Raw genomic sequence first — 25,068 nt, forward strand, 5'->3', positions numbered from 1 at the left:
GAGGAGTTGAGGACTTGAAACAAAAAAAAAGTCAAGAGCTCGGATATAAGGGTTCTCGGTGTTTGAGGGTTGTTTGTTTTTTTTTTCTCGGAGTTCTCGGAGATAAGGTTCTCGGTGTTAAAGGGATGAACTCTATGGCACTATATATATATATATATATATAATGGTGTGCAAGTATATAAATAGTGTGCAAGTATATAAATAGTGTGCAACTAGTTTTATATATGGCAATTGTAAGACTAGAAACCTACCTAGAACTCCACTAACCTAGCAGTTCTTGCGTACCTTGAAACAATGTTTCCTTTCGATATGATTTATATAAACCATTTGAACAGAAATTAAATTTTGGTTGTAAAAAAAGTTTAGGGGTTTTTATACTCTATTTATTTTTTTGTTGGTGCAATTTGCGTTGTTGGGAAAATGGAGTGAGAGATTTTACAACCAGAAAATTAATATTTTGGTTGTAAAAAAGAATGGTAGATTGTTATAATGGGATATGGGTTATAAAAAAAGGTATTAGAGGAATATGGAAGTAGTGGGTGGTATATCAGGTTTCTTGAGTTGTAGGAACTAGGAACTATTATGAAAAACTACTCTAGGATATACCCTATGTTCTACTCTAGGATTCATATCTAGACAAGTTGTCTATTCATTGTGTTGCAAGATTTTTTTGTTAGCTTATTAATATTGTGCATATTCACACTACTTTTTTATATAGTAGAAAAGTTTTTCCAAGTCCAACCTTTCTCGTTTGTGTGATTTTTTTATAGTGCTTGTTTATATGCAAATTGTTACCCAACACAACAAACTATCCAACAATAAATAAAAAAATGTAATGAGATATGTATGATGAGATGATGTAAACAGGGCTGTATATAATGTATATACAAAATATTCATCTGCATATTATGAGATGATAATGTCTACAAAAAGATAGAAAAGGAGGTAGTAAGGTGTCGATGTTTCATTAAAGTTTATTGTGTCACGTGATAAAAGACACGACACTATCGAGCGACACTATCGAGCAGAGCGAGATAGTGTCAATGACAGCTAGTGTGGTCCACTATCTCGCCCTGCTCGATAGTGTCGGTCGATAGTGTCAATGACAGCTAGTGTTGCTCCACTATCTCGCCCTGCTCGATAGTGTCGGTCGATAGTGTCAATGACAGCTAGTGTTGCTCCACTATCTCGCCCTGCTCGATAGTGTCGGTCGATAGTGTCAATGACAGCTAGTGTTGCTCCACTATCTCGCCCTGCTCGATAGTGTCGGTCGATAGTGTCGGTGTTGGTGTCTGCATTTTGCAACGGTATAAATAATAATATATGGCCTAATTATAGTCAACCTACTAAACATATCCCTTTTAATGACTTTGGTCACGTGATGCAGACCTATTCACTAAGAATAGATGTAGTGAGAGCAATTAGACTCGCTCACAACCTCTGGGATATACATACATACGCATACTAATATCTAGTATTATTTGGTACGACTAATCTCTAGTATTGTTTAGTACAACTAATCTCTTGTTGTACTCAATAATAGTCACGTGATCATATTCTCAACAATAATATCAATACAAATGCAATGAGCTTATCGAAATCAGTTGTTTCCTAGCAAGACTGATAAATATGTAATATCAATTCTAATGGCTATGATATTATTTGCATCTCTATCCATAAAGTCTAACCTGTCAATAGCATTACTTTAAAATCGATAAACGGATGCAATAAAAAGGTAATGACACTATTGAGTAGAGTTACTGTGCTCCACTATCGAGCGACACTATCGAACAGAGCGAGATAGTGGAGCACACTAGCTGTCATTGACACTATCTCGCTCTGCTCGATAGTGTCGCTCGATAGTGCCGCTTGATGGTGTTGTATCAATCGCTTTTCTCTCGGTCACGTGATACAACTCTATATCGTCATCACCCAAGAGATGCGATACTAAAAATAAAAGTTATTAATGTTATAACCATCATCATCATCAGGCCATGTCTTCAAGACACATTATACTCAAATCCTCTCTCGGTTTAGGATCGATAGGGTTACTATCCTTTTTCTGGAAGTCAGGAGGAAAAGCCACCAACAATAATACTTCAACTCCCCCCCTTCCTCCTACCTCAAACTTACCATCACAACCTTCAAATGGAGAATCCAATAATGAATTATTCGATCCATCACGGATTCAACCCCAACAATTCTTTAAATATGGATTCCCTGGTCCCGTTCACGATCTTTCACCTCATTCAGAATTTATCTCATGCTATGATCGTCTTCACAAAAACCCATATTGGGTAATTGAACATATCACTACTGAATCACTTCAAAGATCAAAAGATCTGGCAGATCGCAAAAAATCCATTTTCAAAGAAGATGAGTCGATACCAGCTAAATTTCGTGGTAAGCTTCGTGATTACTTTAGAAGCGGGTATGACCGTGGCCATCAAGCACCAGCTGCAGATGCAAAGTATAGTCAAATTGCCATGGATGAAACTTTCCTCTTGAGTAATATTGCACCACAAGTTGGTGATGGATTTAATCGCGATTATTGGAATCATTTTGAAGAGTTTGTCAGGTCGCTTACAAAGAAATACGACGATGTCCGCATTATGACAGGGCCTCTTTATTTGCCTAAACTAGATGCAGATGGTAAATACAGAGTCAGTTATCAAGTGATTGGTCTGCCTCCAAATGTTGCAGTGCCTACACATTTTTTCAAGTTGATTATTGGAGAGAATAAGCTGGATGAAGGGAAATTGAGCTGTGCAGCATTTGTGTTGCCCAACGATGCTATTGATATCAATACGCCGTTAAAACTGTTTCAAGTGCCCATTGATGCATTGGAGAGATCTAGTGGGTTGGAATTGTTGCAAAAAGTACCATATTATAATAAAATAGATTTATGCAAGCAAGTCAAGTGTGATATAGTTGTACGCGAGTTCCCTAAGCAGGTCAATACTGTTTTGGAATTGCCTGGAAAACAATAACAATAATAGTAATAGAAAAGATGGAAATGTGTTTGTTTGTAGGAAAAATAAATAGCATTCGCTTAATTCTACAATGTTCCTAAACTGGTATATTGGTATTAAATACAACTTGTATTAAAGCTGGGTTTATAAAAACGTTATAAAAGCCTTTTAAAAACAAAACAATTGATAAAATTAAAAATGAAAAATGTCCACTTTTTTTTTGGGGGGGGGGAGCAAGAAAAAGTTTCTTGTTGAAGGAGGGGTTAAAAGGGTTAAAAACGATGGTGATGTAACAAGCTAGTCAGTGTTGCTCCACTATCTAGTCAGTGTTGCCACAAGCTAGTCATAGTTGCTCCACTATCTAGTGTCGATTCAATTACATCAACAAAGCACAACCAGCGGCGATGGCACCTGCAACAGCAAATGAAACACCAGTTGAAGAACCCATAGCAGCATTAGCACTTGAATGAGTAGAGGAACCGTTAGTTTCGTTGGTAGCTCTCTTCTCAATTTGGACTCTCAAGATATCGTTAGCAGAAGCTGATGATCTAATTTGTTCCTCTTTGATTGCTGAATATTCACTTGGTGAAACAACAATAGTAGTTGTAGTTGGTTTAGGAGTCTTGTTGAATCTACCGTATTTGGCAGTTGTTTCGGTTCTGTAAACGGTCACAACTGGTCTTGGGTTGTGATCGTGAGGACCTTTACTAGCCAAAACTGATGAAAGAGTGAAAGCTGATGCCAATAAAGTGAACTTCATTATTGAATATCTTTGACAATTGTATAGAAAAGAAAGAGATTGAGAGAGAGAGAAAAAAATGTTTTTCTTTTTTTTTTTTTTCTTTAGGCTGAAGGAAATTAGGTGAGAATTTGTATGGCTTTAATTTTCCTTCTTGCTACTACTCTTCGGCAAATTAAAAGAGACAATAATCGCATTGAGTCAATGAGCGATAAAAGAATAAAGAAAAAAGAAAAAATAGGGCGGCGTAATTTAGCTATGCGGGAAGGATAAGCTGGGAAAGGTAAGCTGAGTATCGATTGTTGTGGTGGTGTGTGCGTGTGGTTTAAGATGGTAGAAAAGAGTAGTGCGCATCTAACTAAATTTTCCTGAAACGGCGAGAAAAGAAATAAAAATGGAAAAATCCCGCATTGAAAAATAGGCAAATTGTAAACAAGACGGAAAATAGGAGTACGACTAGACTAGAGGAGTGAAGCGAAAGAGAAAGAGATAGAGACTAGAGACTAGAGACTAGATGAGTGAAACAAATCTAAACAAGGCAAGCAAGGCGAAATTGTACTAGGGTTACCATCACTCTGAGTTTGGTATTACCACCAGTTTGACACTAACATCTTGCACTATCTATTTACAACTTTTGTAACATCTTCTAAATAGAGATGCTGGCAATCTTGTATCCTAGCGCTTTTTCTAGCGCTTTTTTGCAATTGGTCAAAACGGCCGACCCAGAAATTTAATTTGTTTTGGTTCGCATTTACACGACCTTGGAATTATAGCCGACACTCACTATCGAGCGAAGTAAGATTTTCCACTATTGAGCAAAGCGAGATTTTCCACTATTGAGCGAAGCGAGATAGTGTTGTAACAGGTTAGTGATGGAAAATTTTCGGAGTAGCGAGGAGCCAAATTCTTCGGCTTTAAAAAATTGCTACACCGCCTGCTCCACTATCGAACAGAGCGAGATAGTGGAGCATACTAACTGCCACCGACACTATCGAGCAGAGCGAGATAGTGGAGCACACTAACTGCCATCATCACTATCTCGCTCTGCTCGATAGTGGAGCACACTAGCTATTGATTAGCTTCTGTCAATGCCTGTACTATAATTTAAAGTAATGCTCTTATACTATAACTTGTTTCTATCAATGCTTCTACTGTAATCTGTTTCTATTATTATATAGAGATGAACGGCTTAAAAAAATTGCATTACACACTTTAAAAATGGCACATATTACACATCTTTGCTTGCATCTCTAGAGGATTATTTTGTTATCGGGCTAATACATTTGAATTCATTTAAAACTATGTATCTCTCATTTTAAAACTATGTATCTCTCATCCTGTATTTTCTACCGTTTTTGTACTGTAATGCGACACTATCAAGTAGACCGAGATAGTAGAGAACACTAGCTGCTACCAACATCTAAAGCACAATGTTAAAGGCCATCTCATCCAAGTGCAATAATATTGTAAACATTATCATCTGAGTTCAACATTACTAACATTATAGCAAAATTCTTCTTTATCAGAAATCAATATTACTAGTATCGCTAAAGTATTGCTCCACTATCGAGCAGAGCGAGAAAGTGTCGATAAAGTCGATAGAGTCAGTGGCCGCTAGTCAATGTAGCTTGACAGTGCTCCACTATCTCGCTTTGTTCGATAGTGTCGATAGTGTCGATAGTGTCGGGAAAAAGAATACCAAAAAAGAGTAAAAACTGATAAAATTGTCAATGATAAACTATCTAAAATTTAAAGGAATTTTGTTCCCAAATTGGCACTATTACCATTTTGGGAACTTTTTTTTCAAAAAAACATTTATTATGGTCAATTTTGAAAAAGAGGTAAAAATAAAAGAAAAAATACATGTTTTTCGATACCCGATGGACACTATCGAGCGACACTATCGAGAGACACTATCGAGCAGAGCGAGATAGTGGAGCACATAAACTGCCATCACCACTATTTCGCTCTGCTCGATAGTGGAGCACACAAACTGCCACCACTAGCTATTGATATTAGCTTCTATCAATGCTTCTACTATAATTAACTTCATCAATGCTTCTACTATAATTTGTTTCTATCAATGTTTCTACTATAATTTGTTTCTATCAATGCTCTTGTATCCTATTTGTTTTTGTTCTTCCCATTTTTGTTCTTCTATTCCTGATTTCCTGTTTTCTCCTTTTGTTTCCCGATTTCCTGATTCCCGTTCCTGATTCCCGATTCCCGTTTTCACATGGTAGCACATATACGCGTCTTCATTTCACATTTTTCAAATGATTCATTCATCAACAAGCAAGAAGAGGGTAGGACAAAGGTTACCCCCAACAGGATGGATGCGAGTGCTATAACGGTGCATTGGCATAATGATAACCAACCAATATACTCAGTAGATATTCAACCAAATTTCCTCGGTGCACAAGCAGTTGCAACCACTTATAACAACAACAAGAAGATTGAGGCATCCACCACTTATAACAACAACAAGATCGAGGCATCAACATTTTCAAGATTGGTTACTGCAGGTGGTGACAATAACGTACGAATATGGCAAATAACCAAAGCTAACAAATCAATTGAATATTTGGCCACATTGTCTAAACATAGTCAAGCCGTTAATTGTGTGCGATATAACCCTAGGGGCGATATTCTAGCTACTGCTGGTGATGATGGAACACTCTTTCTCTGGAAAATGAGCGATTCCTTAGAGAAAAACAGTTTTATTGAAGATGACGAGGAACATGATGACGCAAAGGAAAGTTGGTCTGTTGTTTGTACTATTAGATCAAGTACTAGCGAAATTATGGATTTGGCTTGGGATCCAAGGGGAAAATATATTGCAAGTGGATCAATGGATAACCAAATGAGGATATATCGTATTGAACAACTTGAACAAAAAAAGGTGCACGCAATATTGGTCAAGGAATTTAATGATCATTCACACTATATACAAGGAGTCTCATGGGACCCTTTGGGGAAGTATCTTGCGAGTCAATCGGCAGATCGAAGTATGAATGTTTATGAAATTAGCAAACTTGAGAAAAACAACAGTAATGATAATGAGCATGAGTTGAGTTTCCAATTGATGCATAAGTTTCAAAAATTCCAAAATAGCTCCATTTATCATTCAGAAACTTTACCTTCGTTTTTTAGAAGGTTGTGTTTTTCTCCCGATGGTGCTATGTTGGTTACTCCTGCTGGCTTGGAGGAAAACACACCTGCATCAACGGCAGGAGCAACATCAGCAGCAGCAGCAACAACATCAGCAGCAGCAACAGCAGCAACAACATCAGCAACAGCAACATCAGCAACAACATCAGCAGCAGCAGCAACATCAGCAACAACATCAGCAACAACATCAGCATCTTCTTCTTCTTCTTTAGAGGAACTGAGTCTGGAAACTACAGACTCCGTACTGACAAAAAATTCCATATATATTTATTCAAGAACAAGAATATCGACTAGTCCCATTATCAAATTATGTGGACTTACCAAACCGGCAGTGGCCATCTCTTTTAGCCCTATGAAATATCAAACTCAGGGTAATCTCTTGAATTTACCTTACAAATTAGTCTTTGCCGTGGCCACTTTAGACACTATAATAATCTATTCATCAGATGACGATTTCAAACCATTGGGACAAGTTTCGAATTTACATTACCAGCCAATAACAGATCTTGTATGGACACAGGATGGGATGAGGATTATTAGTAGTTCGATTGATGGATTTTGTTCGTTTGTTGATTTCGAACTGGGCGTGTTTGGTGAAAAGTATACTGGAGAACCGGCTCAGTTTGTTGAGCCTTTGAAGAAAAAGAAGGGTGTAGATGTATCAATGGATGTGCTGGCGAGTACCACTGATAAAGTGAAAAATCTGGAAAACAGTGCGATAGAAAGAAATGCACTGGGAAAGAATGCAACGGCACAAAAAGAGGAGAGTACAAACAAACCGGTAAAGACAATTGATTCTTTCTTTAATACGGATAAGAAAGTGACAAAGAAAGTCAAAAAGAGAATCACTCCAACTTTGATTCAATGAAATGCCCAAAACAAAAAAACAAAAAAAAAAAAAGTAAAACAATGAATGAATGAATGAATGAACTTGCTTCCAAGCCCATGTGATGTTATTTAGGAAAGTGCTAATTTGGATTATTTTGTTTCTGTAACAGTGCAGCCATTCTTTTTCTAGCATTAAAAATCATTTCATTCCTTCGGTTCTTTACAATGTCGTCACTATCCAAAATCGGATTATTCACATCAATATTGTATTTTTTAAACAAGTTGATCGATTCCTTTTCAGCTTCTTTGCTTTTCTTCTTCTCTTCGCCTTCTGCATTAGAGGACGGCTCTGGCGCTGGAGTTGGCGGAACATAACCTGGAGGGAAAGGTAATGTGCCCAACTCCATATACCTATCAATTGTAACTTCAACCGAACCAGTATTCTCCAAATCGAACCGAATTTGCTCAACTGTTAAATTGGGTGCAATCGTTTGAACTACTTCCACCATTGAATCATTTACCTGTCTTCCATTACGACGCGTAACTGACATAGATCCCCTTGATGTGGCTCTTCCACTAGCCGATGATCCAGCAGCAACCGTGCCCGTATTACCCGAGGAGATATTGGGGAAATCGCTATCTTGGGGTATTGGAGTTATCAACCATCTTAGAAATATGAATGCTACAACTATAGTTACTATAAATATTACCGTTGTTGAATCCATCATGTATATTAAAAGGAAGAAATCCCTTTGTTCATAGGTGATTGAAATGTTGAAAAATTTCATTCATAGAAAAAGAAAGAAAAGAAAAAAAAATTCGTAAGCGCCAAAGAGCCGACCATTGATAGAAGGAGAGATATGGGAGAAGATAAAAGAGGAGATGGCAAAGGATAGAAGGAGATAGAAGGAGAAATGGCAGAGGATAGAAGGAGATGTATGGCGATGGCAGAGGATAGAAGGAGATGTATGGCGATGGCAGAGGATAGAAGGAGATGTATGGCGATGGCAGAGGATAGAAGGAGATGTATGGCGATGGCAGAGGATAGAAGGAGATGTATGGCGATGGCAGAGGATAGAAGGAGATGTATGGCGATGGCAGAGGATAGAAGGAGAGATATGGCGTTGGGATTGTTTTCAGATGGAATTGTTTTCTGTTATTGCTACATAGACTCGTACTTATTACTAGATCATTCTCTGTTTTTATTGAAAAGTAAGTTTAAACTCCTTATCTTGATGTTTCACCTTATATAAAAAGCCCGTAATTATATCATTCTCTTTTGCAGTTAAACTCAAGAAATGATTCTTTACATGATTAGCAAATTCCTTCTTACTAATTCGGTTCCCACTCATTATATGTCTTTGGTAATAATGCTGTTGTTGTTGTTGTTGTTGTTCTTGGTCTTGGCCGTTTTCCCCCTCCATTCGACTTTCCCTTTCCCGTTGTCTTTCCATTTCTTGGATAAATAACTTTTGCTTCTTTAGCTGGTTTCGCTTGCTAAAAGTCTTTTTCCCGATTTCCGAGTTCAAAATATCGGAATTGATCAATTCGGGACGCGGCAAATTGAAACCGTACCGTTCGCTATATTTCAACAATGTCGATACATTCATTGATTCGAAATCTAAGGGATCAATGCGTGGTTTATCCTGGGGCCCATTTGAGTTGATGTGTTTCTGTAAAAAGTTTTGCTGTTGCTGAAGTGCTAATTGGTTCTTCATTTTCTGTGACGTTTTGCTGCTAGTACTACTAGCAGCTGTACTCCCCGTACTTGCCGCTGCTGCTCCTCCTCCATTTGTTGTTGATGACGATAAATTCGTTTGTCCATGATGTGACGATGAGGTTGAGTTGTTGTTATTACGAGTATTTGTCTCTGACTCTGACGCCGACTCTTTTTGGTTTCGTCCCGCCATCTCTAAAAGCCACTTTTTACTCTCACTTGAATAGCCAGCAACGTATAAGGGTTAAACTCAACTGCTAACAATCCATTGGTTTCATATTGAAAGAAAACAAAACGAAATTCAAAGCTGAAAATTGATATGTCGCTACCATGTGTATGATGATGAGACACTATCGAGCGACACTATCGAGCGACACTATCGAGCAGAGCGAGATAGTGTTGTTCAGTGTTGTTTAGTGTTGTTCAGTATTGTTCAGTATTGTTCAGTGTTGTTCAGTGTTGTAACAAGCTAGTCAGTGTGCTCCAGAAAATATTTAAACCTGCTATATTTGGTGACAGCTTGCTCCCTGTTGTATAGTCACGTGAAACAATAATAAACCTGTTTAATAGTCATGTGTCACGTGATATTGCTCCTCGAAACCACGGCCTTATCTCCAATTGTCACCAATTCTCCCAGTCTCCCAATTTCCCAATTCTTCTATCGGTCTACATTGATAAAAGCACAACACTAGGGAGCAAAGCGAGCTAGTGAAGCAAAACATAGTAGCAACACTATCGAGCAAAGGGAGATAGTGTCGCACATTGACTAGTTATTATGACAATTGTTATATTAGCGGCACGCGCGCATATACTCGTCTCATCTTATATAGCTCTATAACTTATCTAAGTTATCTAAGTCATCTAAGTTATTTGTAAGTTATTTGTGATATCAGTAAATGAATTCAATTAATAAAGGCATGTTATCAAGCAGAGAAAAATCCTTCTATCAGAGAAAGGACTGTTTTTCACTTTTCTTGGAGAAAGAATCCTTTTTGTCAGAAATGCTTATTGCACTCTACTCTTTTTGGTTTCAATTTGAAGCAAAAATTTGTGTAAAATGTTGCACTAAAACTGTATACTGTTTTGTCTAGTGTATATAATATATCTTTAATCAAAGTCGCCTCATATTATATTAATAGTATGGGAGAATGCGAATTGCCCTAGAAGCGTTTTTTTTATACGGAAAAGTGTTTATTAGCCCTCGACAGCTCTAATTGTGCCTGTTTTTCTCATTTCCGGGTGATTTTCTGTACTTGAGAACAAAGAGACTATTCAAACAGAACAACAGATTCAACCTTGCTATCAATAAATACTTTCAAATACTACATAACCAAGCAACTCATTATCCCTTCCATTCTATTGCCAATGGTAGCGCCCTGAATTTGTGCCTCGGTGTTTCCTGAATTTGAAGTTGTTTATTTAGCAACCAATTTGCAGCCATTTATTGATATAGTAAGAGCTTCTATATTTTGCACCCATTAAATCTTGTGTTTCTCAACAAACCCTTTTGTAAGCATTGCAAGTAGACACTATCTATAAAGAACAATCCATACGTAGAAAGCCCTCTCTGTAAGTAAGAGCGAGCCATAACTTTATCATAACTCCTTCCCCGATCGGCTTTTAAACATGTGAAATATGCCTAATAAAGGCAACAAAAGAAAAAAAAGTTTAGTTAATGTTAGAAATGCCGTTTTTTTTAGGCGTAAAAGGCGGGGAGGAATGAGGAGGAGATGAGGAGACGAGTTTACTTTTGACTAATAAATGGAAAGCACGCGGGCTTAAGATTGGCTTGAAGTGAAAAGTTTTTGGCTCAAGATTAGCTTGAAGTGAAAAGTTTTTGGCTCAAGATTAGCTTGAAGTGAAAAGTTTTTGGCTCAAGATTAGCTTGAAGTGAAAAGTTTTTGGCTCAAGATTAGCTTGAAGTGAAAAGTTTTTGGCTCAAGATTAGCTTGAAGTGAAAAGTTTTTGGCTTAGGATTGGCTTTTTCTTTTCAATCAAGAATGTATTAGACATATTGGTAAAATTATGATAGACGCATTTGTCAAGTTGGTTTATCAACTACTGTTATTACCAACAGAAATAATCGATTTCATTTACCAACAGCTACTTGATTGTCACATACACGCATTTCTTGACTTTGACCGTTTATTTCGATATACTGTGCAACGTCTTTTCAATAACAAGGTAGTTGTTGCAAGTCTTGAAAATAATATTTGTGAGAAACAAAAGGATTCCAAGGGAAATGGTTGTTGCACTCATTGCATATCCCCTTCAACATTGTTAGATTTAATCAAAAAAACAGCAATTTTGCCAAAACACATCAATTTTATAGAATTGTGCCAGTTTAATGAGTTCTTTTGTAACCATTTTGAAGTGCTTGATAGAGCCAGTAAAATCGATTTGTTTATTCCTTGCAATACCGCATATGTTGAACTAGCCAAGTATTTGGAGAACGTTTCATCTGATTTGGGGAAACGGTTAAATATTGATGCCTTAATTTTGGATACAATAGATTCAACAGATTTCATAGTCCCTTCTTCCGTTACTAAATTTGAATTTAAAGATGAGGCAGCTTACGACTTGAATTTCTTCAAACAAATGAAAATGTTGCAGGAGCTAGCAATTGGCGGTGATTCATCCATGCCTTTAAAAGTGTTTGAGAACCTACCTCAAACATTAACTAGTTTGAATATACCGGAATTGGAACCTTTATCAATGCCTCTTGTTAATATTCCAAGAAACTTGAAAAAATTGACCTTATCTTATAGTGATTCTGAAACAGAGGACGATCGTCAGTTTCACTCGGATACCATTGCCAAAGCCAAATTTGAGCAATTAACCGAATTGGAAGTCAGAGGTGTTTCATTCCTTAGTCTAGCGCAATTGAATGCCTTTAAGAACTTGAGGCAATTGAAAATGACAATTCCATATAATGGCAATCCATCATCGTCATCATTATCATCATCGGAGATGGAGATGGAATATCTCAAACAATGCATTTTCTTGGAGAATTTCTCCTTAACTAGCATTTATTTCCCAACAAAGCTCTTTTCAAAGGAGTTTGAGTTTCCGAATTTGCGGAAATTCTGTTACAGCATTGGCAATTTCAAAGAAACAGAAATGGAAATGGAAATGGAAATGGAACGGAAAACACACGTTGCATTATATTTTCCAAAAAAGCTACAACTGCTCAGTTTTGAATGGAACCAATATCTAGAATTGAATATGGAAGAATTTTCATTACCAAGCAATATGAATGAACTTATCTTTAAGGGAAAACTTGCTTATTGTAATATTGAACAGTTGAAGATTCCCATAAATTTGAAGATATTTAAACTCGACACTGAGACTAGCGACACTGAGACTAGCGACACTGAGACTAGCGACACTATCGAGCGAAGCGAGCTAGTGGAGCAGTACTGACTACACTGAGACTAGCGACACTATCGAGCAAAGCGACCTAGTGGAGCAGTACTAACTACACCGAGATTCTTTACTATTCAGCAACAGCGCCAGCTGTTGTTTCAGAGGCTGAGACTTTTCACTATTCAGCAACAGCTGGCGCTGTTGCTTCAGAGACTAGCGAGCAAAGTGAGCTAGTCCATATGAGTAGTCAATAGCGTTGTCAGTTGCTAGTATACCCTCAACACCAAAAAGAGTACATTTGGGTCAAGTCAAGATGTGGAATTGGCTGTGAGAATTATAATCAATAATGTAACAGCGACACTAGGGAGCGAAGCGAGCTAGTGGAGCAATAAACAGAAGAGAGGAGCAGTAGAGAAGAGAAGGGCAGTAGAGAAGAGAGGGGCAGTAGAGAAGAGAGGGGCAGTAGAGAAGAGAGGGGCAGTAGAGAAGAGAGGGGCAGTAGAGAAGAGAGGGGCAGTAGAGAAGAGAGGGGCAGTAGAGAAGAGAGGGGCAGTAGAGAAGAGAGTAGTGAAGCAATATGTAGTGATTAGATGGTAGTGAGCAGTATGTAATGAGTAGAGACTGGTGAGCAGTAGAAGTAACGAGGAGCGGTATGTAGTAGACTAGTTAGTCGAGCAGTAGAAGTAGAGACTAGCTAGTGGGTAGAGACTAGTGAGTAGAGACTGGTAAGCATAGACTAGTTGGTAGAGACTAGTAAGCATAGACTAGTTGGTAGAGACTAGTGAGCATAGACTAGTGAGCATAGACTAGTTGGTAGAGACTAGCTCGCTTTGCTCGCTAGTGGAGCAACACTCAGTAGCCATTCCTTTTTGCAGCGCCAGCTGTCGCTTTAGAGGCTGAGACTCTTTGCTATTCAGCAACAGCTAGCGCTGTTGCTTCAGATGCTGAGACTCTTTGGCGCTGTTGCTACCAAACGTATCTCATTGGTCAACTTTTCGATTACGTAAAGCGAAAAAAGATTAAAGAGTTTTCAAGTAAAGGTATATGATTGTTGTAGATCATTCTCTTATCGGGGTATTTAGGTTGGTTTTAAAAGTTAGCTAGGCCAGGCCAGTTTAAAGGGTATAGGGGAAGGCAAGGGGTTATGTCTGGTGCATCTGATTTTCTAAGTAAAGGAATCGATTTGGTTCAAAAGGCTATAGATGCAGACACGGCAACTAGATATGAAGAAGCATACAAGCTATATTATAATGGACTTGACTATCTCATGTTGGCGATAAAATACGAGAAGAATCCCAAATCGAAGGAACTAGTGAAATCGAAATTTACCGAGTATCTCACACGAGCAGAGCAGTTAAAGGATCACCTTGAGAAACAGCTGAACAAGTCCAATTTTGCCGAAAATTCATCAAATGGGTCTACAAAGGCCAAAAAATCTGGAAGCGGGGGAGACGATGACGACGATGCAGATACTAAAAAATTGAGAGGTGCACTTGCCGGCGCTATTCTTTCAGAAAAACCCAATGTCAGTTGGTCCGATATAGCTGGTTTAGATTTGGCCAAGGAGGCGTTGAAAGAAGCAGTTATTTTACCGGTAAAATTTCCTCAGTTGTTTGTTGGGAATAGAAAACCAACATCGGGGATATTGCTTTACGGTCCCCCAGGTACCGGTAAGTCTTATTTGGCAAAGGCGGTTGCAACGGAGGCAAACTCTACATTTTTCAGTGTTTCTTCTTCGGATTTGGTCTCCAAGTGGATGGGTGAGTCTGAAAGGTTAGTAAAGCAACTATTCACCATGGCAAGAGAAAGTAAGCCATCTATCATATTTATTGACGAAGTGGATGCACTATGTGGACCAAGAGGAGAAGGGGAAAGTGAAGCATCAAGAAGAATAAAAACTGAATTATTGGTTCAAATGAATGGTGTAGGCAATGACTCTCAGGGGGTTTTAGTCTTGGGCGCAACAAATATACCGTGGCAACTAGATGCTGCTATTAGAAGGAGATTTGAAAGAAGAATTTATATTCCATTGCCTGATGTAGAAGCTAGATCAAGAATGTTTGAAATAAATATCGGAGAAGTCCCTTGTGAGTGCACGACTCATGATTTGAGAACATTGGCAGAATTAACAGATGGTTACTCGGGTCATGACATTGCTGTTGTTGTTCGAGATGCCTTGATGCAGCCAATAAGAAAGATACAACAGGCCACACATTTCAAATTGGTTACAGATGATGATGATGATGGGAAAGAAAAGTATACTCCGTGCTCTCCTGGTGACCAGGGTGCTAAAGAAATGAGCTGGATGGATATTGGTACTGATGAGTTGAAAGAGCCACCATTGACAATGAAGGATTTTATTAAGTCTATAAAGAGTAATAGGCCTACAGTCAATCAAGCAGATATTGCCAACCATATCAAGTTTACCGACGACTTTGGTCAAGAAGGAAACTAACCCTTGACGCACTAAGCATCATTAACCAAAATTACCATCAACAGTCAAAACAATTTAAATTCAACCTGATCTAGATTTAGATTTTGAGTTTATACAGCTCTAAATAATGTCTTGGAATGATTTGCGAGCGGAGTCAAATTGAATTCGAAAGAAATCAGTTCTTGTAGTATACAACAAAAGGTGTTTGATAGATACCCGGTTACAATTGAATTGTTTACCAAAATCCACTTGTCCAGTTCACTTCTCGAGCAATGCAAAAAGTGAAACACCTCAAATATTTTTCTTTTTCTTTTTCTATCTACTTGAGCGAGCTAACCCATTGTTTCTTCTTATCGGAGATCTGGAACGGCTCTTTTTCAATTTTTCTGGAAACAAGTCCTCTTCGTCATTATTATCAGTAAATCTGTGATTTCTACTTCTAAACCTTCTCTCCTTTAGTCTATCTGCAAATAGATCCTCATCCTCATCCTCATTCAAATTCACATTCTCATTCACATTCTTTCCTTCACCTCTTTGTTTCCTACTTTCTCTATGAGGGTTTTGCCTATGTCCCGATCTTGCATGACGCGGTTGTCTCTCAGGTTCCCCGTGTAGTAAGTAATACCTTGAAAATTGAGATGCATTTTTCACCTTTCTATCCAGCTGGAATGACTGTCGAAGACGTAGTTCAACAAACGATTCATCCTCATCCATAGTGGCTGCTCCACCACCACCTTCTTCTTGTTGTTGTTGTTCTTTTGTTTCCGCTAAGCCCAAACGATTTAGTAAGCTTTGATTTTTGCGAAACGCTACAATCGGATTATAAGGCTTTGCCTGTCGCTCTTTTATCACCTCGTTTATGTAATCTGATTCCAGGTCATTGTTTATGATTGGATCCTGGCTCAATAGTTCTAAACACCTCCTATTTTCACTACTACTTTTAAACACAATATTGACATTTGAATCATCAATCCATTCAACGCGGAAACTCAATTGCTTGTCAAAGGGAATTTGATTATAGATAATTTTTGAGGTTTCTTCGTCTATCAGGGTTGTATAATTGAGATAATATTCAACATAGGATTTGATTTCATCGGTAGATAAGTTGTCAACTCCATTCAACCTAGTAGCTTCAGGCCGTACAAATTGTCTCACCCCATTGCTCTCAACTTCTATAGACAACTCGGCCAACTGGGCCTCATTAGCTTTTTCATCCTCTATAGTCTTTACTATAAACCCTCCGTATGGCGCCGGCTCCTCCATCATCACTAAGGAATAAGTAGTTTGCTTTTCCATCTTCCATCTCAAGCTTTTTACTGGGGTGGTTTTTTTTCCATCTCTTGTTGAAAAATTCCTCACCTGGCGTTAACTGAGAAAACGAAACGACTGGCCTGTTTTCATAACAGCTTTCTTGGCTAAGAGATATTGATTGAGTGATTTAAATTAAGAGACTTTGAACTGTTCAGGATGTAGAAGGTATAGTATGTAATGGCCTTGGTTAGATCCTACATTGGTACGGGGGCTAACTTGATATTATTTAGATTACAGATTATGACTCTTTTTACACTATCGAGCAGAGCGAGATAGTGGAGCACACTAGCTGCCACCAACACTATCGACACTATCGAGCAGAGCGAGATAGTGGAGCACACTAGCTGCCACCAACACTATCGACACTATCGAGCAGAGCGAATTAGTGGAGCACACTAGCTGCCACCGACACTTAGTAGCTACTTCTTCTTTGCCTTAGTAGCTACTGTCTTATCTTTTTTCTTATTTTCCTCCTTATTCTCTTTCTTATTTTCTACCTCGTTTTCCTCCTTATTTTCCTCCTTACTTTCCTCCTTGTCTTCCTCCTTATTTACCTCCTTACTTACCTCCTTACTTACCTCCTTGTCTTCCTCCTCATTTACCTCGTTTTCCTCCTTATTTTCCTCCTTATCTTCCTCCTTATTCACCTCCTCGTCTTCCTCTTTATTTACCTCCTTGCTTACCTCCTTGTCTTCTTTTACATCTTCTACCATAGCGTCCGCATCTTCTACCACAGCGTCCGCATCTTCTACCACAGCGTCCGCATCTTCTTTCTTATTTCCCTCTTTATCTTCTTCCTTGCTCATTTCTATATCTTCTTCCTTGCTCATTTCTATATCTTCCTCTTTATCACATTCAACCTTTGAATCCACCAGATTTTCAACACCCTTGACAGATTTTTCCTTATCCAACGCTGCACCTGCACCTGCAATTCCAGTCTTAGAGTCAACGGGCTTCCATTCTCGTATAAATAGCACATTGTTACACCTTATAAATATATTCCCAATCAATTCTTCTCGAACCTTTTCCTCCTCGTTCTTGCTACCACTAGAACTCGGCTCATAAATAATCTCATACGTGTTATCTAGCTGTAAATTCAAATAATTGTCCGTAGATATCAATTTCCCTCTATACTCTGTCTTGTTCCATTTCAAACGTACTACAACTTGTCGATTAATCAAAGACTTTATAAACGGTTTGGGGTTAACCGGTTGAAACTATTTGCTCAATGTTAGTAATTCGTATAAATATCATTTACAATTGTCTCTATAGTCCATACACTTGCCATCTTGAGTAATAATAACCCTACAATACCCTCAACAACTCGATGGTTTTTCACCTTTCTTCATTTTTTTCATTTTTCACTTTTTCATTTTCCATCGGAGATTTTTTTTTTTCCACTTTGAGATCAACATTGACTAGCGATTAGGAATCCAGAACTAGGTTTGAAGTTTGGTAATTAGGAATCCAGAACAAGGTTTGAAAGTTGGCGGCTGCAGGGACAAATGAGTAAGCTTTATCAGGTATTTATAATAGGAGGTTTAATTAGACTGCTTCTACCAACATTGGTACCGTCAATTACTGCGATTCTATCCTCTTCGGTTGAGATAACAACGCCTATAACCTCGTTCAAGGCTTTGAAAGAAGCATTTTATTTTTTCAACAACAATATTGATTTATACGATGGTGGTGTAAACCATAATCCGCCATTACTAGTTATGCTTTTGTCATTTATCAACCTGCTACCTTTTGCTGATGTTTGGTTTCATGTTTTATTTGCATTGGTTGATGTGGTTATAGCATGGCATTTGGTACGAATAAACCGCTGGTACAAGATGTACACGAGCAAGAGGACAGGAAAAACAGTTGCTTCTTACAATGATGATCTAATTGCAAGTTTCTATTTGTTCAATCCCTTGGTTTTGTTGCTGAATTTGAGTCATTCAACTATCGCGTTTGTATGGCTCTTTTTAGTCGTGGCAGTTTATCAAGTTGCTGTGAAAAGACAAGCATCTATTGCAATTATATCGCTTGCAATTTCAACATACCTTTCGTTTAATTCACTCTACTTGTTACCGTCGATTTTGGGGTTAATACATGCTACTTCCACTCTGAGAAATGTTGGTCAGATATACATTTTGAACATTGCTGTGTTTTTCACCACCTTGGCAATTTTAGCATCGTTATCCTTTGCATTCACATCATCGTGGCAATTTCTCGACAATTGTTATCTATCGGTGATACTTTTTGAAAAAATAACACCCAATGTCGGTTTGTGGTGGTACATTTTTACAGAGATGTTTGAGTTTTTCACTCCTTTCTACATTGGAATGTTTAACATATACTCATTCATTTTTATCATTCCCTTGACTTTGAAACTTTTCGAATTCAAAAAAGTTCCTAAACAAGGTGACTCCTTATTGGCTATTGTCTTGACGCTATTGTGGATTTCATTTACCAAATCGTACCCTACTATAGGAGATTTGGGTTTTGTTTTGTCTTTGATACCGATTTTCAGAGGAACTGTGTTACCCTACTGTAAAGTCATTCTCATTACAGGAATGACGCTAATGGTATCGCTCTTGTTGTCACCCATTTTTTATTATTGTTGGATTGTTCTTGGTAATGGGAACTCAAATTTTTTCTACAGTATCAACTTGATATGGGGAGGTGTGCACATTTTAGCAATAATGGACTTACTATGGGCAAAACTAATCAGCGACTACAGTGTTGAAAATAGTATCAACGAGGAGGATATACGGAAACTCAATCTAGCACAATTATAGTAAGGAAACCGACACTGACACTATCGGGCGGCACTATCGAGCGACACTATCGAGCAGAGCGAGATAGTGTTCAGTGTTGTTCAGTGTTACTCCACTATCTCGCTCTGCTCAATAGTGTTGTATCAAGCTAGTCAGTGTGTTGCACAAAATATTCAAACCTGCTACATTTGGTGACAGCTTACTCCAGTTGTATAGTCACGTGATACAGAGCGAGATAGTGAAGCAACACCGATACTATCGAGCAGAGCGAGTATCACTAATCAGCGTTGCTCCACTGACACTATCGAGCAGAGCGAGTGTTTCTAATCAGCGTTGCTCCACTGACACTATCGAGCAGAGCGAGTATCACTAATCAGCGTTGCTCCACTGACACTAGCTCGCTTCGCTCCCTAGTGGAGCAGCACTGACGATTAAAGGTTGTCTCCATATAACTACAAGCACAAAACACAAACACATAAATCTATAAGTACAAAAAAAGGATTTTTTTTCTTTTTACCAACTCCGCCGGTGAAGCATCTCAGCGCCGCGTCAACATCCCTCTGTCCAGAAAACTTCTCTCTTGGGACCAACCTTTGCAACATCACCAACCTTTTGTTGTATCACAAACCACAATCACAATCACAATCACAATCACAATCCGTCGTCGCTTATATATAGCATGTCACGTGATATCATGTCACGTGACTTTGTACCAATCAACGAATGAGAAATTGTAATTTTCAATTCCTCAATTTTTCAGCCTTTTTTCCTTTTTCATAAAGAAGGTGGAAAAAGTTGGAATAGTAGAGACTTTTAAGAGAAAGGTCGATAGTAAGGTTTGTAGATATGTTGTCTCGTTCTTCAATTCGTGCTTATAGCACAGTACCCAACGGTATTAAGATTGCTTCTAAAAGACCGCAAAATGAGTTGACCAAGCTTTCAGTTATTGTTCAAAACGCTGGGTCGAAAAATGGAAAATTTGGAACTGGTCATTTATTATCTAAATTTGCGTTTTCTAGCACCGGTCCAAAGTCAGCATTGAGGTTTACTAGGGAGTCTGAGCTTTTAGGAGGTGTTTTTGACGCGAAAGTGACGAGGGATGCCTTGGTTTTAAATGCAGCATTTTTGAAACAGGATTTACCATATTACGTTGAAGCTTTCGGTAATGTTCTTGCAAACACTAGATTCACTCCACACGAATATGAGGAAGTTGTTTTACCGGCCGCCAAGTACGAAGCTTTGGCTGCACATGCGGATCCACATTTCAGCGGGTTGGAAAAATTACACGAATTAACCTTCAATAAAGGTTTGGGAAATCCGCTCTTGTATAGTGACTCAACACCAGTAAATGTGGAGGAAGTTGCCGGATTTGCCAAAGAGAATTTCACTGCGGAAAACGTTTCTATATTTTCAGAAGGTGCCATTGAAGCTGACTTGGCCAAGTTTGTTGAAGAATCTGCATTTAGCTCTTTACCTAGGGGATCAAATCCAACTTCTTCTTCAACTCCTATCGACGTCCATAAGAACCAAGAGGCTAGGATCCCATCAGCCGGAAAGTCAGCTGCTTTACTTGGGTTCCCAATCAAACCAGCTGATTTTGGAAAATACGAAGTTTTATCGGCAGCTATTGGTACTTCAACATTGCCTACATCAGACGCACCATTGTTCAATATTCCAGGTGCTACTTCGCATTTATACAAATACAATGATGCTGGATTGTTTGTCATTTCCGTCTCCGGAAAAGCCGACGAAGTTGCACAAGGTATCAAGGCAGCTAAGAAAGTTGCTGAATCTATTTCAAATAGCCAATTGGAAAAATCTGTTAAAGCTGCGGAATTGTCAGTAGCATTACAATCAACAGTATCAAATCCATTGAGTATAAAGGTATCGGCAAGTCAAGCTCCACTCAAGGATTTCAACTACGTTGCTGTTGGTGATTTAAATGTATTACCATTTGCTTCTGAATTATAGAAGATGAAACAAAATGAGCCAACAAAATGAGAAAGAGAAGGTGAAAAAAAGTAGCAAGATGAAGAAAAATATATTCGGGGAACGTTTATAAATAATGTATATCTATCTAACGATAAATAGATTTGAGAGAAGCGGTCATCTTGTATAGTGTTGATACACGAGGAAGATGAGCTTTTCATGATATGGTGAAGCTATTTGTCGTGTTTTGTATGATTTTTTTTTTTTTCTCTTTTCTTTTTTTTTTCATTGAAACTTTTCCATTAAAACTTCCTTTTGGTGGGAGCTAAGATCATCTTTAATAACAGAAAGAAGACAAGCCGTGGCTAGATATGTCAGATTACGAGGATAACGCTTTTAATGAGGTAGCAGAAAACTTTGAGGACTTTGGAGAGCCAGACCATTTTTCCGATGACGAGTATATGGAGCATAATGGCGGCGATGCCGATATGAAGACCGAAGATGGAAAACAGATAATTAATGGAGGTACAGGTCCCGAGGATGCTGCCGCCGCTGCTGCCGCCGCTGCTAATAGTAACAATACAGATCACCAGACGGCCCCACGGAAGAAAACGACGAGAGAACTAGCAATACCCAAAGAACAAAGAACAACTACTCCATATATGACTAAATATGAGCGTGCGCGGATTTTGGGGACTAGGGCTCTACAAATTTCGTTAAATGCCCCAGTATTGGTGGATATTGAAGGTGAAACTGATCCACTACAAATAGCGATGAAGGAGTTGGCACAGAGAAAGATCCCATTGGTTATTAGAAGATACCTTCCGGATGGATCTTATGAAGATTGGGGGTGTGACGAGTTGATTGTTGATCATTAGAGAAGAAAGAGCATTGGTGAAAAAACCAAACGTTATGTACTATAGAAATTATTTTTTTTTTTTTTTAATCTTGTCTTTTAATCAAGATATGCATCTAACCATCAAGATATGCATCTAACCATCAAGATATGCATCTAGCCATTTTGATGCTAGTAATACTTGTTTCCCATCCATCGTTTCCAGCACGAACCCTTTCACTGATTTGTCAAAATCTTGACGTGCCAATATTTTGTTTTTACCGTTTATTTCGACGCTTATCGAGCAGCATGCATCTCTTAGTTTGTTGACATCTACCTGTAATTCTCCTTTGTACAGTTGATAATTGTCCAGTACTAGAAAAACTTGTAAAGCATTGAAAACCTTTGATTTTTCTTCTTGATTCAGTATCTCTTTAGCCATAATATTCAGAAACTGGGCAAAACTTATCCCGCTCTCTGAGTAGTCTTTACCGTCTATTGTCAACATACTTCTCAATTCCGTGCTATCTGGCAGGACTAGCCCAATACTTGAGTATATCTTTTCAAGGTCATCAAGAGTTATTTTGGAATCTCGCGACTCGCCGTCAATCAACGTAAAGACGTTTTTGATCTGTGTTTTCTGAGCAAAAGATAACGAGCTTAAATGCAGCATACTGAAACTTTGCCTTCCTGGCCCTTATACCTCTAACCTCTACACCTCTAACCTTTACACCTCTGGTCCTTTAAACCTCTGATTTTTATACTTTTATCGTATACAATTTCATCATTTTTTTATTTTCATTTTTATTTTTATTTGTTTACAATTTTTCAGTTTTTAAAACCAGGATCCTTTTATTCATTTGCCAAAGAAAAGAAAGGGAAGAGTTGTATATATGGAGGAGACGCTATATAACCAGCCAGTAGTGGTTGATAATGGTTCAGGAAATTTGAAAGCGGGTTTTGCTGGAGAGGAAAACCCAAAGACATTTGCTTCGGCGATTGTTGGGCGACCGAAGTATCAAAAGTTAATGGCGGGGTCAACATCTGGAACAGCGAATAATTTGGATTCCGACTTATTTCTTGGAGACGTTGCGCAGAATAACAGAGGGCTATTAAGGCTCAACTACCCTATTGAGCATGGCATTGTTACCAAATGGTCTGATATGGAGAAACTTTGGGAACATATGTTTACACAAGACTTGAAGATTCAACCAGAAGAGCACCCCTTACTCATAACGGAAGCACCGCTCAATCCGCGGAGCAATCGAGACAAAATGTGCCAGATAATGTTTGAGCAGTTTAATGTTCCGTGCATGTACATTTCTATACAAGCAGTTTTGGCTTTGTATGCCTCAGGTCGTACTACTGGTTGTGTGGTTGATAGTGGCGATGGAGTCACACACGTTGTGCCTGTTTACGATGGATTTGCTTTACCGTCTTCCATAAAGCGAATGGACGTTGCCGGCAGAGATATAACATCACATTTATCGTTTAATATACGGCGGATGTCGGGTGTGGCTTTGCAGAGTAGTTCTGAAATTGAAGTTGTACGGTTAATCAAAGAAAAATGCTGTTTCATTTCAAAAGATCCTGTTCTCGACGAGAAGTTATATAGAGCTCATTATATGCGGAGAAGTTTTGCTTCCAATAGTGATCTATTTTCCACTTATAAGCTTCCTGATGGTCATGAGGTACATCTCGGAGTTGAAAGATTTCGCGCACCTGAAATTCTATTCAACCCTCAACTCATTGGTGATGAGAATCCAGGAGTACATGAGCTCACGGCAACTGCTATAGCAAAAACCGATTTGGATCTTAGACCAGTCCTCTATCAGAACATCTTACTATCCGGAGGCAACACATTGTTGAAGAATTTTGGTGATCGACTATTGAAGGAGCTCAAAGAGCAGCAAGATCAAAACAAAGATGCGTCGACTTCTATTTGGAATAAATCGATAACAGACGATACATACTCGACCAAAATGAAGGTGAAAATATTTGCTCCACCAGAAAGAAAATACTCTACATGGATTGGAGGATCAATTCTAGCGGGACTTTCTACATTTAAGAAGATGTGGGTCACGTCAGAAGAATACAAGGACAACCCTGAAATAATTCACAGGAAATGTTTATAGAAAAGAAAAGCCCAAACCCTTCTTTGTCTATAATTCTTCTTCTCTTCTTCTTCTTCTTCTCTTCTTTTTGTTTTTTATTTTTATTCTTTTTCAAATGCAGTAATACCTATCGCCAAAGTCGCCCAAACCAGGTACAATATACTTATCCTCGTCCAACCTCTCATCAATTCCACCAGTTATGATTTTCACATCAGGATATTTACTACGGAATGCTCTAATACCCTCTGGAGCAGCCAACAAGTTTAAGAAAAAAATTCTATCCATTCTCACTCCTCGAGCTAGTAAAACTTCAATTGCCATCATTGCTGACCCACCAGTAGCCAACATTGGGTCAAGCAAAAACACGTAACGATCGCTTATATCTCGAGGTAGTTTTTCATAAAATAATTTGGGTAAAGCCGTTTCTTCGTCTCTTTGTATCAATATTTTCCCAATCTTGACTGACCTACAACAATCTCTTAATCCCATTTCCATTGATTCACCAGCTCTAACTATGGAAACTCCGCAGATTTTGCCCAAAAACCTATATCCTTTATACGTGTGTCCACCATGACACTCTATTATAGTATCCTCAACAGGTAGTTGATTCAATCCTTCTTCTACGAGAAGACGTATAATACGATCGGAATAAAATACAAAATCGCCCCTTTTTGTTCTTTGATCACGTATTATACTGTAAAGACCAATTAACTGGTTCGTTTGCGGAAGAAGGATGACATTCTCATCTACTTCAACTGAGACTGACATGGCCCCAGGTTTAATGTGAAAAAGCCAAAAAGACAAAGAGACCTGGTATACATATGAAGAAAATGAAAAAAAAAAAAAAAAAAAAAAAAAAAATAAAAAAGGGTTTTTTTTTTGGTACT

The 25,068-nt window shown here is 38.3% G+C and overlaps 14 protein-coding genes across 14 annotated transcripts in view; 8 read left to right on the top strand and 6 right to left on the bottom strand. All coding sequences in view use genetic code 12, as the record gives it.

Annotated features, from left to right (window-relative positions):
• Nucleotides 1-1,994: 1,994 nt before the first annotated feature.
• KGF56_003892 (ribonuclease) lies at nucleotides 1,995-2,990 on the top strand (the record flags this gene model as incomplete). Its single annotated transcript, XM_049325273.1, has 1 exon — nucleotides 1,995-2,990. One exon carries the CDS (start codon nucleotides 1,995-1,997, stop codon nucleotides 2,988-2,990), a length of 996 nt encoding a protein of 331 aa, XP_049179051.1.
• A 358-nt stretch (nucleotides 2,991-3,348) lies between these two features.
• Nucleotides 3,349-3,732, bottom strand: PGA14 (Pga14p; the record flags this gene model as incomplete). The annotated part of the gene is made up of 1 exon (XM_049325274.1): nucleotides 3,349-3,732. The coding sequence occupies one exon, from the start codon at nucleotides 3,730-3,732 to the stop codon at nucleotides 3,349-3,351; it is 384 nt and encodes a 127-aa protein (XP_049179052.1).
• Nucleotides 3,733-6,043: 2,311 nt separating this feature from the next.
• On the top strand, nucleotides 6,044-7,750 carry CAC2 (Cac2p; the record flags this gene model as incomplete). Its single annotated transcript, XM_049325276.1, has 1 exon — nucleotides 6,044-7,750. The coding sequence occupies one exon, from the start codon at nucleotides 6,044-6,046 to the stop codon at nucleotides 7,748-7,750; it is 1,707 nt and encodes a 568-aa protein (XP_049179053.1).
• A 100-nt stretch (nucleotides 7,751-7,850) lies between these two features.
• On the bottom strand, nucleotides 7,851-8,435 carry KGF56_003895 (uncharacterized protein; the record flags this gene model as incomplete). The annotated part of the gene is made up of 1 exon (XM_049325277.1): nucleotides 7,851-8,435. One exon carries the CDS (start codon nucleotides 8,433-8,435, stop codon nucleotides 7,851-7,853), a length of 585 nt encoding a protein of 194 aa, XP_049179054.1.
• Nucleotides 8,436-8,912: 477 nt separating this feature from the next.
• Nucleotides 8,913-9,620, bottom strand: KGF56_003896 (uncharacterized protein; the record flags this gene model as incomplete). The annotated part of the gene is made up of 1 exon (XM_049325278.1): nucleotides 8,913-9,620. One exon carries the CDS (start codon nucleotides 9,618-9,620, stop codon nucleotides 8,913-8,915), a length of 708 nt encoding a protein of 235 aa, XP_049179055.1.
• Nucleotides 9,621-11,452: 1,832 nt separating this feature from the next.
• Nucleotides 11,453-12,850, top strand: KGF56_003897 (uncharacterized protein; the record flags this gene model as incomplete). The annotated part of the gene is made up of 1 exon (XM_049325279.1): nucleotides 11,453-12,850. The coding sequence occupies one exon, from the start codon at nucleotides 11,453-11,455 to the stop codon at nucleotides 12,848-12,850; it is 1,398 nt and encodes a 465-aa protein (XP_049179056.1).
• Nucleotides 12,851-13,937: 1,087 nt separating this feature from the next.
• On the top strand, nucleotides 13,938-15,248 carry VPS4 (AAA family ATPase; the record flags this gene model as incomplete). Its single annotated transcript, XM_049325280.1, has 1 exon — nucleotides 13,938-15,248. The coding sequence occupies one exon, from the start codon at nucleotides 13,938-13,940 to the stop codon at nucleotides 15,246-15,248; it is 1,311 nt and encodes a 436-aa protein (XP_049179057.1).
• A 294-nt stretch (nucleotides 15,249-15,542) lies between these two features.
• KGF56_003899 (uncharacterized protein) lies at nucleotides 15,543-17,826 on the bottom strand (the record flags this gene model as incomplete). The annotated part of the gene is made up of 3 exons (XM_049325281.1): nucleotides 15,543-16,456; nucleotides 17,113-17,755; nucleotides 17,818-17,826. 3 exons carry the CDS (start codon nucleotides 17,824-17,826, stop codon nucleotides 15,543-15,545), a joined length of 1,566 nt encoding a protein of 521 aa, XP_049179058.1.
• A 217-nt stretch (nucleotides 17,827-18,043) lies between these two features.
• KGF56_003900 (GPI-anchor transamidase subunit) lies at nucleotides 18,044-19,324 on the top strand (the record flags this gene model as incomplete). The annotated part of the gene is made up of 1 exon (XM_049325282.1): nucleotides 18,044-19,324. One exon carries the CDS (start codon nucleotides 18,044-18,046, stop codon nucleotides 19,322-19,324), a length of 1,281 nt encoding a protein of 426 aa, XP_049179059.1.
• An 825-nt stretch (nucleotides 19,325-20,149) lies between these two features.
• On the top strand, nucleotides 20,150-21,274 carry QCR2 (ubiquinol--cytochrome-c reductase subunit 2; the record flags this gene model as incomplete). The annotated part of the gene is made up of 1 exon (XM_049325283.1): nucleotides 20,150-21,274. The coding sequence occupies one exon, from the start codon at nucleotides 20,150-20,152 to the stop codon at nucleotides 21,272-21,274; it is 1,125 nt and encodes a 374-aa protein (XP_049179060.1).
• A 329-nt stretch (nucleotides 21,275-21,603) lies between these two features.
• On the top strand, nucleotides 21,604-22,110 carry RPO26 (DNA-directed RNA polymerase core subunit; the record flags this gene model as incomplete). The annotated part of the gene is made up of 1 exon (XM_049325284.1): nucleotides 21,604-22,110. One exon carries the CDS (start codon nucleotides 21,604-21,606, stop codon nucleotides 22,108-22,110), a length of 507 nt encoding a protein of 168 aa, XP_049179061.1.
• A 114-nt stretch (nucleotides 22,111-22,224) lies between these two features.
• Nucleotides 22,225-22,740, bottom strand: KGF56_003903 (uncharacterized protein; the record flags this gene model as incomplete). The annotated part of the gene is made up of 1 exon (XM_049325285.1): nucleotides 22,225-22,740. The coding sequence occupies one exon, from the start codon at nucleotides 22,738-22,740 to the stop codon at nucleotides 22,225-22,227; it is 516 nt and encodes a 171-aa protein (XP_049179062.1).
• A 220-nt stretch (nucleotides 22,741-22,960) lies between these two features.
• Nucleotides 22,961-24,202, top strand: ARP1 (actin-related protein 1; the record flags this gene model as incomplete). The annotated part of the gene is made up of 1 exon (XM_049325287.1): nucleotides 22,961-24,202. The coding sequence occupies one exon, from the start codon at nucleotides 22,961-22,963 to the stop codon at nucleotides 24,200-24,202; it is 1,242 nt and encodes a 413-aa protein (XP_049179063.1).
• A 90-nt stretch (nucleotides 24,203-24,292) lies between these two features.
• Nucleotides 24,293-25,068, bottom strand: part of FUR1 (mitochondrial 54S ribosomal mL58 domain-containing protein) — a gene marked incomplete at both ends in the record, with an annotated part of 2,403 nt that continues 1,627 nt past the window's right edge. Inside the window, one exon of the mRNA XM_049325288.1 lies at nucleotides 24,293-24,798. Within this exon, the coding sequence (XP_049179064.1) occupies nucleotides 24,293-24,798 (506 nt within the window). The remainder of the gene's footprint in view (nucleotides 24,799-25,068) is intronic.

The sequence above is a fragment of the Candida oxycetoniae genome (genome assembly GCF_023343755.2).
Source record: "Candida oxycetoniae strain CBS 10844 chromosome Unknown scaffold10, whole genome shotgun sequence".
NCBI lineage: Eukaryota > Fungi > Ascomycota > Pichiomycetes > Serinales > Debaryomycetaceae > Lodderomyces > Lodderomyces oxycetoniae.